The sequence below is a fragment of the Aulonocara stuartgranti genome, assembly GCF_965226115.1.
Source record: "Aulonocara stuartgranti genome assembly, chromosome: 20".
NCBI classification, from domain to species: domain Eukaryota; kingdom Metazoa; phylum Chordata; class Actinopteri; order Cichliformes; family Cichlidae; genus Aulonocara; species Aulonocara stuartgranti.
In genome coordinates, this window is record NC_138956.1 from 5,999,451 (window position 1) to 6,015,344 (window position 15,894).

Sequence of the window (15,894 nt, forward strand, 5' to 3'; positions counted from 1 at the left end):
GTCCCACAGGAACCTTTGTCAAGTGTGAAAATAAAGACTCCTAGTGACATCATCAGGGTTATGTGGATTCAGCTTGGAGCCTCAAAAGCGATGTGTGTCAGTGATGCCTAGTTCATTTTAACAGTATCTGAGACTCTGCTGTGTAGCTGAGCATTTCCAATAAAATCAGTGTACACAGGGCTGAAAACTTTACTAAAATATTGTATCACTATAACACGCCTTTGAAACTGTGTCCCATGTTCTGAGAACACAAGCAAATGACACAACATACACTGACAATCATCAAGCTTGAACATATTTGTTGTCACTGAGGAGTAAAGTTAGAGAGAATGTAGAAACTGCAACCCAAAAAAACAAACCAGGCTATCTTTGACTGTGAAAACCTCCATGTATCTATCGCATCCACCCAGTGGGCTGGAAATGTCCCTGCTAAAAGTGTGTTTCCTGTTGCCCACACAACAGGGGGAGCCTCAGAAAATTTCATGCCAACCTTCACTCCAGAGAACTACCAAATAAAGGAAGAGAACCCATCCAGGCATGCTTCACATTCATATTTAAGTTTTGGGCCACGTTCCCTATACCGATCCCAAGAAACGTCACTTCAGTGTTCAGAAAGCTTCCCTCCAATCACGTAATGGAAGTCTTGGTTCACCCTTTGCACCTTGGGCTGCTCCTTCAGTCTACCACATTAATCTAACAAACTGGGAGATTCATATTGACTCCTTTAGCTCCTTTTACATCTTCATAAGTGCTGCTTGGAAAAGACTTTCCTCTTCACAGGGTGATTATTTAATTATAAAATTAAACTTCCCCTTCCTGCTGAATGCCTCAAATTCACAGGCAGCCTTGCGTTTAGAAAGACTCGTGTTTAAAAAGATCACAGTTTCAGTACAGAGTGCGTCTCTCAAGTGCTTTACGCAAACTTGAACAATAACTTGAGTAATCGCTTACTCAATGATGTAACACTTTTCGCCACAAAAGTTTTTGCACAGGTGTGTCAGAGGAGGTGCAGTTAGTTAGCAACTCAAGCAGCAGACACAGGCGGGTGAACTTTATTGCCATTATTTCCACAGATTTGGGCTCTGTTCATGAAAATGTAATACAAAGCATGTCGAGTGTGTCATTGAGATGGAGAAGGAGAGCCCAAAGTTTTTCTGTCTGCACTTGCTGTTAGCCCGTCTCCGCTGGGCTCTCATTGCTCTGCTGGGAGGAGAGCACAAGCATGAAAGACAATGGGAGGTGCACAGAGGAACAGCACAATTCACCACTGTTAGCACTGTAATTTCCAAACACGTCCCACAGCAAGGATACGCCTTGCATTCGGATCCCCTCGTGTGTGTGTGGGATGGTTTGGGCTTAAATGGAAAGCAGAACAGGGAACCACAGTATACAATAGTTTGCCCAAAGCAGCAACTTTTCAAGGGAAGCACAAAACCAAATTAAACATACAACACTTCCTACCATGTTATTGATGGGAAAGCAGGTTTACATCCCATGTCCTGGACTTCATAAAGGGTTTTGCAGGCAAAGGATCAACAGTAGAAAAACAGCACTTTTTTGTGACGACAGATTGTGCAGACACGAGTCAATGCGCTAACTGTCCTGTAGCCCCATTTGCCATGGACATATGGACTACTTAAACAGGCCAGACATGTTCACATTTTTCATTATTCCAAGAAATAGCCATGTCAACAATCATCTCATGCATGTTATGGAAAACTATTCAAGGGCACAAGATTCAATAAATGCATTGCCTTTTGGTTGTGAAGAGAGAGATGAGGGTATGAAATATGCACATTAAAATAATAATTAAACAGCAACCCTATAACCTTAGCAGATTAAACCTCTACTCCTTTCTTGGTTTTTGAGAAGATTTCATGGGTTGTTTTGTTTTGCAGGCTCACCATATAGAAAGATAGTTTCTAAATTTCCTATGATATAATACAAGAAGAAAAAAGCAGCATGGTTGTAGCAAAAAGTAATCAAATCTGCAGTACAGTCTGGTCAGAGAGTTGTATGGGACTGGCAGCATAGGAAAATTGTCAACAAAAGATTTTGTCCAGTTACTGAAACACATTCATTAGTGTGATCACACAAGCTTCACAGCAGTTGCTCTGTGCCACAGGGACGCTGTGGTGGTGTAAAAAAGGCATTACTGTATCTGGTAGCTAAAAAAGGTGTGGGCTCAATGACGAATCTGTGTTTATTAAGAAATTGCTAGAAGCCACTCAGTTATCAATAACAGCCAAGTCACCGTACTGGGCTGGCCACAGTTCTAATAGTAGTTTTAATGGGATTGGATTTGAGCTTTTGGCTTGCAAACTGTAGATGTATCCGATGATTACATTAAGTGGAATTTGTGCCTCAAACTGCACAATGTGCTTTCCTCATTAATGTGTCGCTGCAAAAAGTATATATATAAAATTTTAAAAAAGAGGAAAGAAAGAAAAACTGGTAAAAAAAACAAAAACATGCTGGGCTTCTTTCCCAGCAGATCAAGGGCTCAGTTGAGTCAAAGCATTTGAGATCCAGGACAGACTTATCAGCACACAGAACACGGCTCTGCTCAGTTCAGCAGCCTGCCGCAATGCAAAGACTGGCTCTGTCCGTGGTGCTGAAACTCACCCTGGTGTAATACATCAGAGTCAAGTTTGAGATCTCTCGCCATTTGTCTTTTTGCATCATACTGTTTGACAGTTTGAATTCTTAGTCTGAAAATTAGTCACCGCTATCCTGTCAAAATCACTAACACTGTAACAAAAGTAGAAAGCCTTGTTTTCAGCTGTCACTCAACAAATGATTTCCATTTTTTTTTCTTATTTAATCAGTTTGCCAGAATAAACGCCTGCCAGTTGACTAACCGATTAAACCTTTCTGTGTCATAGATGGAAATGACAGTTTTGCGAGACTCATCAGTCAATAATGACAACAATTATGATCACGCATAAGCGCTAAACTATAAACTGCTCATGCTGCTTTGGGCTGCTGATATTTTCATTCATGATGACGATTGGCTAGAAAATGTGTAACCATGGGCTTTGGAAATTTCTAGAAGGTAGACGTTTAAGGCGTGACGTCTACTGTCACTATCAGCTAGATTACATGTCATCGTAGTTACGTCTACATTTAGATGGCTTCCCAATGCGAGGGTGCAGACCTGAGCGGCTTCTCAAGTAGTTAATTTACACACTCCAAAAAGTTGTCACAGTACGGAATAGAAAATAGTAAATATGTTGGATTTTGACTGCGTGACGAGTGTCACTTATATATACGGCTTTGCTCAAAGTCACAGGGTGCAATTTCTGAACTTCAAACCTTTTCAAAATAACCAAAACTTGAATTTACCTCAATCCCTGACAGATAACCTCAGTATAAATAAATGTGTGAAACTTTTTGTTCACTGGAACTCAAAGCAGAGTATAAATGGGATCTTCTTTAGCTTTAGCCCAATTTAAAACAAATTATAAAGACTAATCATTGACTTATGAAACTTTCATTTTGTGTTTCATCTGGTATGTTTATGTGTTTGTATTAAAGCCCATCACAGAAACAAGGTAAAGTTCAACACCGTGGTATTAAAAAGTGACAAACGGAAAAGCGAGTAACCTGTGAACCAAAGTACCAAAGTGGATAAACATACAGTCAGACTCTCTAACCTCCACTCGCTTTTTTTATACTCACTCACTGTCTGACTGACAGCACAATGAAATGCTTTAATTCATTTTCTTTTTATGACTGTATTCCTTCTAGTACAGTTATCTGATCTGGCTATGCATTTAATTTACCATCTCCTGAGTGGCCCTGGCAGAGAGTGTTCAATAATGCTGTACTGTAAGTGGCTATCAAACAGCCTCAAACCACTTTCCCTCCTCTCTGTGGTGGTTCAATGTCTGTCACTTTGCCATAACATCATACCTCCATTGTGTTAGGTACACGAGCTTTACCTACTTTTAGTTTATCTTTGTACTTCCCTACTCCATCACATGTGCTTAGTTTCTTCCTGCTTTCTGTGCTTCTCTGTCACAGACAAGAGCTTTTTTGTGTTGTTGACGGGGCCCAGGACTCGCCTCTTCTCACTTCACTGATCTCAGACTGAGTCTGGCAAATTTGATAGGGAAGAAAGAAGCTGGGGATATGAGCAGGTGTGACGGGTGCAATGCATGACTTTATGTCTGCGTGTGTGTAAGAGAGAGAGGGGGCTCTGATGTGAATGCTGCCAATTCAGTGATGCTGAAACAAGCCAGACAAGACTTTATAGAGCAGCTTTCTTTTTTGTGTCATCCAGTGTTACTTAAAAGGGACACCCTAACAATTTAATCACTCACTTCCTGACATGGCTGACAACAGTGTGAGACAGACTTTTAAAAGAACAGATCTGACTGATGAGTAGTCCAATAGATCTTCACTTTTATCCTCTATCAGGGGTGACGCATGTCCACGTTACTACTACTGATCATTCCTCAAAGCAGAGAAGTTTCAAGTTCACCACATCAATCAATTATCAATTGATGAGACAATATAAACATTTATAAAGCCTTAAACCCGACACTCCTCTTATTTTGTGTCTTTAATATAAATGTTTTTAGGTTTTCAGTGGCTTCTCACACTAAACAATCAACTTTATATTTGCCATTGTGGGCTCTGGGAAGCAACAATGAGAATGATTTTTAGTGTTTTGTTAAATTTTATTCATTTAAAAAAATGATTGAAAAATAGATTAAGATCAGTGATGAGAACCATTAGCCGCAGTCCTGAAGAAAGATGAAACCTAAATTACATTTTTGATTTTCGAGCTTGATAACTGAACATACTGGCAAAGAGTTTCCAGACAAGTAACTGTAACTAGATTTAATAAATTCTGTCAAAAGCTTTTGAAGTTCAACAGCTCAGTTACTTCTTAAAACAGAATAATTGCTACGATGCCTTCCAGTCAGGTTTTAGACAGAACCACAGCACTGAAACCGCTCTGACCAAAGTGTTTAATGACATATGTCTGAATACAGACAGCGGAAAAATGTCAGTCCTAGTTTTACTGGATCTCAGTGCAGCATTTGATACAGTTGACCACAACATATTACTCAAACGACTGGAGAACTGGACAGGTCTTTCAGGAACTGTACTAAACTGGTTCAAAACATACTTAGAAAACAGGAAATACTTTGTATCAATAGGTAACTTCACATCTGAGCAGACAAGTATCACATGTGGAGTTCCCCAAGGTTCCATCTTGGGACCCCCTCTGTTTAACATCTACATGCTCCCACTGGCACAGATTATAAACAACAACAAAATAAACTACCACAGCTATGCAGATGACACACAAATATATATCACAATGTCACCAGGAGACCGAGGCCCTGTACAGGCTCTTGGTAAATGCATTGAGGAAATTAATGACTGGTTGTGCCACAATTTTCTCCAGCTAAACAAAAACAAAACTGAAGTAATAGTCTTTGGCGCCAAAGAAAAACGATTACAGGTCACCAGAGAACTTCAATCTATACATCTAAAAATCACAAACCAGGCGAGAAATTTGGGTGTAGTGATGGATGCAGACCTAAACTTAGAAAAACACATTAAGACAATAACAAAGTCAGCTTACTATCACCTCAAGAATATATCAAGGATAAAAGATCTGATGTCTCAACAGGACCTGGAAAAACTAGTCCATGCATTCATCTTTAGTAGGCTTGATTACTGTAACAGCATCTTTACAGGTCTACCTAAAAAATCAGTCAGACAACTACAGCTCATTCAGAACTCTGCTGCTCGAGTCCTCACTAAGACCAAAAAAGTGGACCACATCAGTCCAGCTCTGAGGTCCTTACACTGGCTGCCTGTCCGTCAGAGGATAGACTTTAAAGTTCTGATACTGGTCTATAAAGCTCTGAATGGTTTAGGACCAAAATACATCAATGACCTCCTGACCCAGTATGAACCTTCCAGATCCCTCAGGTCATCTGGATCCGGTCTTTTATCAGTTCCCAGAGTCAGAACCAGACACGGAGAAGCTGCATTCAGCTTTTATGCTCCTTATATCTGGAACAAACTCCCAGAAAGCCTCAGATCAGCTGAAACACTCAGTTTATTTAAATCCAGGTTGAAGACTCACCTGTTCTCAGCTGCATTTGAATAAAGCACCAAATCCACACTTTTAAGCTTAAATTTCAAAACTTACTTTTAACTACTGATTTTATCTACTGTTCTGATTTTATCTGTTCTGATTTTATATACTGTTTTGTTTGTTTGTTTGTTAATTAGTTAGTTAGTTTATTTGCTTGTTTTAATCAATTTTAAATCATGCTTTTTATTTGTTCTTGTTTCTAATGTCTCTGTAAAGCACTTTGAATCACCTTGTTGTTGAATTGTGCTATACAAATAAACTTGCCTTGCCTTGCCTTGCCTTGAAGTCTTTGCAAGTTCATTTTTATGTTTGTCGAAATGAACATTTAACTAAAAGGAACAGTTCAATTAACTAAATTGGCTTAAACATCTGAGGTAATTATCAATGAGGAAAATGATAGAGGAAAAAAAATCTGGCATATCAGCATTCTTGGTTTAACTGCATCACTTTAGGGTCTGTATAGGGTCTGTATAGGATCTGTGGAACGCTGTAGAGGTCTTCCAGCCAGAGCCACACAGTCACTGCCTGCAACTGGTCTCTTACAGCCTATCCATCATCTCGCTGTGGCCAGTTTGCAATTAGGATAACATCTTGGCTTTCTTTCAATAAAAGCTGCCACCTCCTCCTTTCTTTCTCTCTCCTCCATCTCCTCTCTGCCTCACTAGTTTAGCCTCCTTCTCCTTTTCTCCCCGGCATTTTTTTTCCTTTTTCTGCTTTCTTGTGAAATGTATTTCCACTGCTCCACAGAGTCGATGCCAAAAGGAGTTCTCTCTCTTAAATTTTTTACCCTTCACAACATAGTGCATGCAACTTCCTGAACTCAATTTAACCCCGGCCTTTAGAGGCTTAATAGCTCCATCACATGCTGCCTTTACCCTGGGGTCTCTGATAGGTGCACGGGGCTTTTCGACTCTTTGTTCTCAAAAGGGTGACTGTCTTTTCTAGCACACACTGTGATTTTTTTTCTTTCCACGTCTGCGCAAACCTGCTACATCTTCTGCAAATGAATGCATACATGGATTGAATTGCCAAAAAAAACCACACAGGCGCACGGGTGTCAGCCGTAGCAACACATGGCCCAAACAACAGCCGCACTAACACATGGCTCAAACATTGTCAAATGCCTAATCTGCTCCCGCATCCACAGGGAGCATGCATGATGTAGGACTTCTGCTGCTGTCGTCATTTAATGCGCTCCATTTTCGGGGGGAACTGGGAGACTGTAAAGGCATCTATGGAGAGCAGAGCTCAACAAAGCATCTGCATGCAACATATCTCCTTAGCTCACCACTCAGCAGTTGTGGATCCTAAATGTGACAGAATTGTTAGCACAGTGTTCATTTTGGTTCCAAATGAAGAAAGGACTTTTTTTTCTTTTACATAAGGCTAACATGACTTTTTTGTGGCCTGATTTGGTTTGAAGGAGAAAAAGCAATGAATTTAGTTGGTATACTGTGATGACTTGGTATAAGCATGAGATCCCATCATCACCGTTTTTTAACACGAAGAGACTAAATGACTAATAGACTTCTCAGTTTTTTAAGCGGCAGTGTTGAGTGATATGATACCTAGGGATGGGAATTGAGAACCGGTTCTTGGTAGCCATTATGGACATTACTTTTATTTTTATCTTACACATGGACAAGAGCGTGATGGTAAAGTGTAAACTGCATCTAGGACAGAAACAGCTGCATTATGTTGCTAACATAACGTCAGCACTTCGCAAGCACCTGCACAGACAGCATGCTAACACTAAGCTAGCCAAACAGCAAGCTAAGACTAAGCTAGCCAAGAACCCAGAGTGCTGATAAAGCTCAGTAAAGGCTGACCCCAGCCCAGCAACCAGGCCCTGAACTTTAACAGGTAATAAACTCATGTTTCAGTAGAATCACTGTGGCAATTGTTTTAAAGTGTCTTTTTGCTGGTTTTCATCTTTGCTTTTTGCTGTCAGCTTTGTGTTCTACTAAGAGAAAGATCATGTGTGTGTCCTTGTTGGGATAGGGATTTGTGTTGAGTTACTTTCTTGAGTAATGACCCCAACACTGATCACAACAAAGAGGGGAAATACCTGCGCAAATATCAGACCACACAGCATACATTAATGTGAACAGATGTAATGTCTTTGATATTCTGCTTAGAGATTGTGTTGACTCTCAAAGCCGAGCTAATGATATCCCAAAGAGAATCGATAGGTGACTCTGATAACGGAGTCGCAATCGCTAAATTCTTATGAATTCCCATCCTTAATGATACCCAATACTAAATGTTAATGATAGTAATTCATGATAGTAAGAATCATTATTTTAATTTTAAAACTGGTGGAAAAGATTTGAATATTTGAAGCCCATGGTTTCTACAGTGACTGTGCTGAGAGCCTGAGAGTTTTCTGTGTTTAAGGCAGCAAAGCTTTTTTTCCCCCCTCCATAGGGATTTATAGTGAAATCTTTGTGAGGGCCACAGGTCTTCGGATTTCTGATGTACAAAGTTTCTTTCAACAGGTGGATGTTGCCACTGTAAGTAAAAAACAGCTCCCGACTTTGATGTTCCCACATCTGATCTTTACTTTATGCTCAGTGCAGTCTGGTTGGAATTTTTCCCGTGGTTTTATTTACACAGATTTGATGCCATTAGATCCATGTCAGTTGAATTATTATTTGACAAAGATGGATCTCAAGAACCGCTATCATTCTGTAGATGTTTCTTTGAAAATCTAATTATGTCTCATTCTTTGAATGGATTTACTTTGCCAAATGGATCATCATGGCCTTGCCGTATCGGTCCATTTGATCGACCTTTGTTGTTATTATTTATTTTATTTTATTTTCAGTTGTTACAGACGGGACAGACATGACTGAGGGATAGGAAAGGGAGAAAGAAAGATGAAGGAAAAGAAAAACAGAAGGGAAGAGGGACAGTGAGAAAGGGCACTTAAAAAGAGAAAGAAGAGAAAAAAATCTCCTGAATCACCTGTTGAGAGAAAAAGAAGAGAAAACAAGCAAAAAAAAAACAAAACAGAGCAACATACTAAACACAACACCATCACGTTAATCTACCTAAGTGTAAACAGCAGTAAATACTAAATATTGAATGTTGTTGTATAGCAAGCAGGACCGACAGCGCACAATGTGCTTGGAAATAGCAGCCAATAAAGGTGTAGTTTATGTCTATGAACAGTGAACACCCGTGTGCACACCTGTGTGGATCAGCGCGCTTGTATTCAAAAGGTTTCCCCGTGTAATGGTCTGCTAGAGGATGTAGAGAGCCATAGCCCTGTCCCCCAGGGCATGAAGCAGGCATGGAGGAGATCCAGGCCCCAGACATCCAGAGGCCCCAGAGTGCGAGAGCCCAAGGAGGACCACCGGAGGGGCATCCGTGCCACCCTCCTGGGAAGAGCTGAGGAGAGCCCCAGATGAGGGGTCACCCAGTAGCCACGGAGCAGAAGCCAGAGGGGGCTGCAGTGGCGTGCCCGCCGGCTCTGCCCCCTTTGCCCCAGAAGAGGCCTGACCGAGCAACAGGCACCAGGCCCCGCCAAGTAGTCACCAGGAGTGAGTTGGTACATACCTGAGCGCCCAGCCCCGGACACCAAGAACCACCAACACACCAACCCCTGAGGGCATCAGTTACCGGCAGGGAGTGTGGTGAGGGGAGATAGGCCTTTGGAGGGCCTGGGAGTTCCCAGAGAGGTGGAGTGTAAGACCCGACCTGACATATAGACACAGACAAACAGGCACACACAGACACAAACATGCATTCCCACCCTCATGCACACTCAGCACTCACCCAACGTAGGGATAGACATACATGGACACTGTACACACAATCACACTCCCCAAACAAACTCTATACCCCAGGTCCAGGTACCCTCGCCCCTGGAGGGGGAAACAGCACCTAGACCCAGGAGATGTCACCCTTTCCCCCGGGGTGGAGGCAAGCAGACCGCCCTAGGCTCCGCAGCAACAGGGAGGCCCCGCATCCCAGATCCCAATCGGATGGCCAACACCTCCTCCCAGCCCCCCCCCGCCCCGATGGCCAGCAGAGAACAGGGGTGTGTGTACCCGTTAGTTTTCATTTTACTCAAGACAAATTCTTCCCTTTTTATTGTTTTTAAAACAAAATTGTGGAATGTTAACTTTTCTTTTTGTACAGCCAAATGATGCTTGACCCTTTCCCCTGAGCTCATTTCACTTGTATTTGGCATGTTGCAGTTGCCTATGACTAACTTGTTCTGAAGTAATTTATAGAAAATGAAAAGCCAGTTACGCTCAAGTTCACACAAGTGCCCCTAGCAGAGTAGTTCATCACATTAACAGTGGACATGATCCATTAGGTTTGACAATCAGAAATGTCTGAACATTTTACACACAAAGGATAAGTTAGCCTTGAGGGCGTTCTGCCTGAAAACTTCAGAACTTGGCATGTTAGCATGTTACTGTGACAATACATATATATATATATATATATATATATATATATATGACATGTGGGCACTAACAGTGCACCCCTGGCTCCTGGGTGAAAGTCTGACTCAATATTTGTTGAGATTCATATGTTTCTGAATATGACAAATACCTTTTATGGCAACCAGAACGCTCCTCTCAACTTGACATTAGATGTACTTTTTCTCTTGGCCTCTGAAGGGACCTCTGTGCATCGTGGAGGGAAGAATGAATAGCTCTCCAGTGGCTACTACTAACAGGTAGCCTTGACTGACTCACAGTCCCTTAAGGCTCACCGTGATGAATGAGTTGTGACTTCAGCGTGAATTACAGCTTTCCTGGCTGAGTCTGATAAAGTTGCAGGTTCTAAACAAAGTGCAAATCTATATACAATATGTTCTCGTTGTTCATCCAGATCTCTAAAATTGTTTATGTCAGCCATACGTGTGCATGTAGCTTGATAGATCCTCGGGTTTTACAGTTTTCAACTTGACCGCAGCTAAAAAACAAACAAATAAACAAACAAAAATCAAAAATGAGAGACCAGTATTGAGCTGCATGTGTATGATGAAGTTTATGTCCTGTTTAAATTAAAAGTCTCCAAAAAAACCATCCACATGAATAAAAACTCGAGGCTGTGTTTTGCATACTGGCGACCTATCTAAGCACAGACAGCATGGTGTCACGGGCTAAACTGTAACAGAGGGATCGTTTTCTGTTTTCTCACTTCACGGTCACCGTCGCTCTCTCTTTTGTTTTAACCACTTAACACGTACGACCCGCAGCAGAATACAACAACTTCACACCCTTTTCTCTGCACTCTTGAGGATGTTGACAATCACTCGGTGGGGAAAAAATAGACTCACAGGAAGACAGAATGTGTGGCTGTAATGGCATCACATACCGCTGAACGCCTGCCTCTTAATCCGTCTTAAATGAAAACTGCAATTTCAAACAGTTTAATTTACAGTTAATTACTCGGAATAGAAAATAATTATAAAACTGCCCCAGATACTGGTGGAGTTTTGCTCATCACAAAACCTGTCAACACGGGCAAGCCCAACAACTCGTCCCAACAACTTGATGAACTGCCAGTAGTTTGGATTGATAGCTAGATAGTTACTGTGTGCAGTGTAATTATCTGTTTAGAGCCAGCGCCAGTTGAAGGCCACACCAAATGCTGTGCCACATCCAGCGTTTCTTTATCTCCCTCTTCCACAGCATCAAGATACTTGACTGCCTCATTACAGTTGAACGAAAACCATTCTTCAAATGTGCCGCCTGCCAGCACCGGGTTGTCTCCTTTTAAGAGTGCCTTTTAAACTTCTAAGGAGTCCATGTTCTTGCATCTTTAACCCTCTCTTCACCTGAAAATGTCAAAGTTCCTTTTTTTAAATTGAAGCAGGGCTGTTTCTTAAGGTAGGGTCATATATATCTCTGTTTGTTACGTAATTACAGTTTCTTTATTCCGCCGCAACTCGCTGAAATCTGAAACTGGGTCTTAAACCATTGTTATGTAAGGAATTCCTGTGGCACAAATACCTTTTTGTTTACATTATTACTTTCAAACAATGTTGTGTTAATTGCGGGAACATTATATAAGACCTGCTGACTCATAATTTCCCATATTTGCTCACCAAGCCCTGAATATAAGAGGGATTATGTACGACACAGCGCTCGGGTTTGGGGTGAGTCATTGTCATGGCTAAATATCAGCTTCCGCAGGGTTTGACATATCTTCTTGTTCATTAGGCAGGTCCCCGCCTTTTACCTGAATTCTTCAGTTGTTCTTTTTTTTTGACAGATCTGAGAGGATTATTCTTGTACCAGTAAGACCAGGAGAGAATGATAAAACAAAACGAGAGAAAAAAAACACAGATCAGCAGGTACTTATTGGATAAGTCGTCATGTGAGCGGAGAACAGAAGTGGTCTTGAGCAATGTGGTCTATAGCTGCAGGTGGGGAGGGGTTGCAAGTGAAAGTGATTTCATCATGAATTATTACAGTCTTTTGCCAAAGGATGGTGTTTAGTGAAGGGGCAGTTGGCCATCTTTATAAAGTGTTGCAACTAATCAATGAAATGTCAAACAAACTGAGAAATTATTTAAAAGATTAAAAATATCTGAATATATTTTTTTATTTTTAGAATTTACTGTGGATATATGACGTGATTTCTTCATGAGGAGGATATTCTTCTTTTCTGTGTTTTGTAACTTTGTGAACTGAATTTAACAGTCTGAAGATAACTACTTTGGAAACTGTAATGTGCATTGTATTCTATGTAATAAAAAAGTAATAAAAAAGTGAAACTTAATCAATAATAGAAATAGTCTCTAACTGCAGATTTATGTGCACTATAAATCTGCTTGTGCTGATATTTGTGTGATTCAACTCATCTCCACTGTTTCTCCAGCTTTGCGTCTTTCTACAGGGGAAAAGAATTATTTTGAGGAACGAAGCCATAGGGATAACCCTGCTTGGACAAGCTCCCTGTCCGCAAAGCGTCAAGGTGTCCTCTCCACACCATTACCTTGGTCGACATTCTGCAATGACTAAGTGGAACTTTGAGCGAAAGTGACATTTTATTAGCAGGGGAATCTAAGGGCTCCTTGTCCAAATGAACTGATTAAACGTGTTTATACTGCTGCTCCTGTTCCTGGACTTATGTTCCTGTAACTCTAAATCATTCTTGTAAATCTGCTGTTCAAAGAGGTTGCCTTAATTTAGATAAACTCCCAACAGAGCAATGCAATGTCACTCTCTGCGCCTTATTAAAAGACAGTAGGATTTGCATTGTTGGACACTTGCAATGTGACTGATCAACTTGCCCTTCTCTGAGAGGGTGAGTCTGTATTGTAGTATTACTGCAGCCTCATTCAAAAGGAAACACTACTCTGATTTTCTGAGATGGTCAGCTGTAACTGTTGTCTCTATTGACTCTCCTCCCAGTATTGAGTAAGTGTATGAACACATTGTAAGCCTCTGCAGCTGCGAGATCTACTGTATTGGGAGGAGAAAAAAAAGGCAGTCTTTGCCAAAGGATTACTTTGGCAAAGACTAGTGCCCCAGACATTAGTGCAGTGGTGATCCACGCAGAGAAGGGGTGGGCGATGCTGTGTACTTTGGGCCACCAGACACCGATATTGTCTTTGCTGTTACAACTTTATTTACTCCGTCTTTCATGTAGCAAACTCGTGTCTGAAACTGTGATGCAGTTGTGCATACTCCAGGGATGTAGGCTGACGTTCAGCGTTCCCTGACAGCTTTAGCTCTCATCACTGGCCTGGCTGATCCGCCAAACTGCTGCGTTGTTTATTCAGGTGTGTCAAAGACCCAGTGTGACATCATCACATTCACCTACGTGTGAATTAAATCATCCCTGGGAGGGTTGAATTCAGCAAGGCTCCATTATAAACGTGCTATGGCCAGTTGATGAGTGCAGGCAGGTGTGATTTTGGAAATGTGAAAAAGCGAGTCTCGTTAGTGATAAGTTGAAAGGTGAACTACTCTGCTTTTTTTTCTGAATCATTCAGTCAAGCATTCATGTGCGTAAAACTCGCCATGTGTGGGTGTAAGCAATGACTCTTTCTAAACCCACACAGTATGACCATAAATAGTCTCACTTACGTAAAAAAAAGAAAATAAAATAAATCAGTGTATTTCAGGTGAATGCATAGGCTACTAGTTCTTCCAGCACAATAACAACCAAATTCACTTCCAGGAGCTCACCAGAGGAGAGCACGGCATGAGTGCTCCCTGGTGTTCTGTCATTAATGAAAGTTTAATTCATTATCCTCTTCCATAAAGCAGAAAGATGAGTAACATTAGATGACTAACCCACAGAGAAACAAACAAGGACACCATATTGGAAAGATCACCTGAAGGATCAATAACTGGCCAGTCCGATTGTACCAGTACAAGGCTGTGATGATAAGTTGGGTACATTTCCACCTATAGCCTATATCACGTGGATTGTCGGCTATTGATCGCAGCAGTGATCAGTTCGGTATGGGGTGGGGATTCAGTGCTGTCAATACAGGGACAGAGCTCTAGGCATAGGCCTACAATAAGAGAAGCATGTGCTTTTTTTTCTTTCTTTTTTAATGCAACACGTCAAAACATGAATCCCTCCATGGATCTCTCTTAATAACAACGCTATAGCAGTGGATCAGACAGGACAACACATTCGTTAAGCTTGGATCATGGACCACACATGCATGCAGATTTTGTGATGCTAAATAGCATGGGTTCACTATAAAGGGGCTGGGATAGCATGGAAGGGAATAGATAGGCAATAGAGTAAAAGTTGCACACGGTAATATCACATTAAACGGCCAACACGCGGATTCCCAAATACTACTTGCATCCATATCAGCCAAAAGGGCTACAGGCGTCTTTGTAAGGCGCAAATCTGGTGGGGAATGCAGCCATTCACAGACGCTGAGATGGCATTCGTCTTCAACATGCAGCTCCACGATTCAGCGTTACAGTCATATTCTACATCCAGTGTCGGGAGCATATGCGCTAATTGTGCCTTAGTGTTCTGACATCCCACTAAGCAAACAAGGAGGTCTGCAACGCCAAAGAAGCGGCAACCTTAGAAAAAAAAAATAAAAATAAAAACTCGCATATGGAGCGGATGAATGTAGACAAAATAACGCCTATCTTACCTGTGCCGTGAGCCAACTCGATGCCCGGTTCGGTGAGTATGTTCGGGTCACTTTGAGATCTGCCTCGATGCAGACAGCCGTCTAGTCCATCCGATGTAGCCATGGGGAGGCAGCGCAGGAATCCTAAATAAAATATTAAAAACCCAACCGGAGGCAGGCAAGGTCAGGAGGAAAGCAACGAGCGAGAGTAGATTTAATTCGCTCTGACAACAGCCGCTTTGAGTACCTAACAGGGAGCCATGGCTGAGCCGAAATTCCGTGTGTGTTTGTGTATGTGCGTGTATGTGCGTGTGTGTGTGTGCGTGTGAGTCTGGGCTGTGTGCGCGATGATGTGTGGATGAGGGAGGGGTGATTTGCCCCCGATGATGCCAACGGGTTGATGATGCCCATCCCTGTCCAGCAACGCGACCAAATATTCAACAGAGCACCATGCTTATTCGCACACCGATAACCTGAATTTATGGCCTTTATTAATTATTAATGTAGCTTTTTTATGAGTTTTGGCAACACACCAGTAGCACCATTTATTCAGGGTCTATAAGGTTTAATATATTTGCAAGCAGCATTGGTAATGCTGTAAAATGACAGATTAAGATGGGCAGACGTTTGATAGGCTAAATTAATTGAGAATTTTCAGGCCTGTAATTGTTTAATTGGTTACAAT

At 41.6% G+C, this 15,894-nt stretch overlaps 1 protein-coding gene across 4 annotated transcripts in view; it reads right to left on the reverse strand.

Moving 5' to 3' along the window:
- The window catches only part of phactr3a (phosphatase and actin regulator 3a), a 34,661-nt gene extending 18,974 nt beyond the window's left edge, over window positions 1-15,687 (reverse strand). For 3 of the 4 annotated variants that reach the window (XM_082519612.1, XM_082519611.1, XM_082519609.1), the window contains exon 1: window positions 15,231-15,687. In XM_082519612.1, the coding sequence (XP_082375738.1) occupies window positions 15,231-15,333 (103 nt within the window). In that variant the 5' untranslated portion in view covers window positions 15,334-15,687. The remainder of the gene's footprint in view (window positions 1-15,230) is intronic. The other variant, XM_082519610.1, reaches the window with a different exon arrangement.
- Window positions 15,688-15,894: the final 207 nt, after the last annotated feature.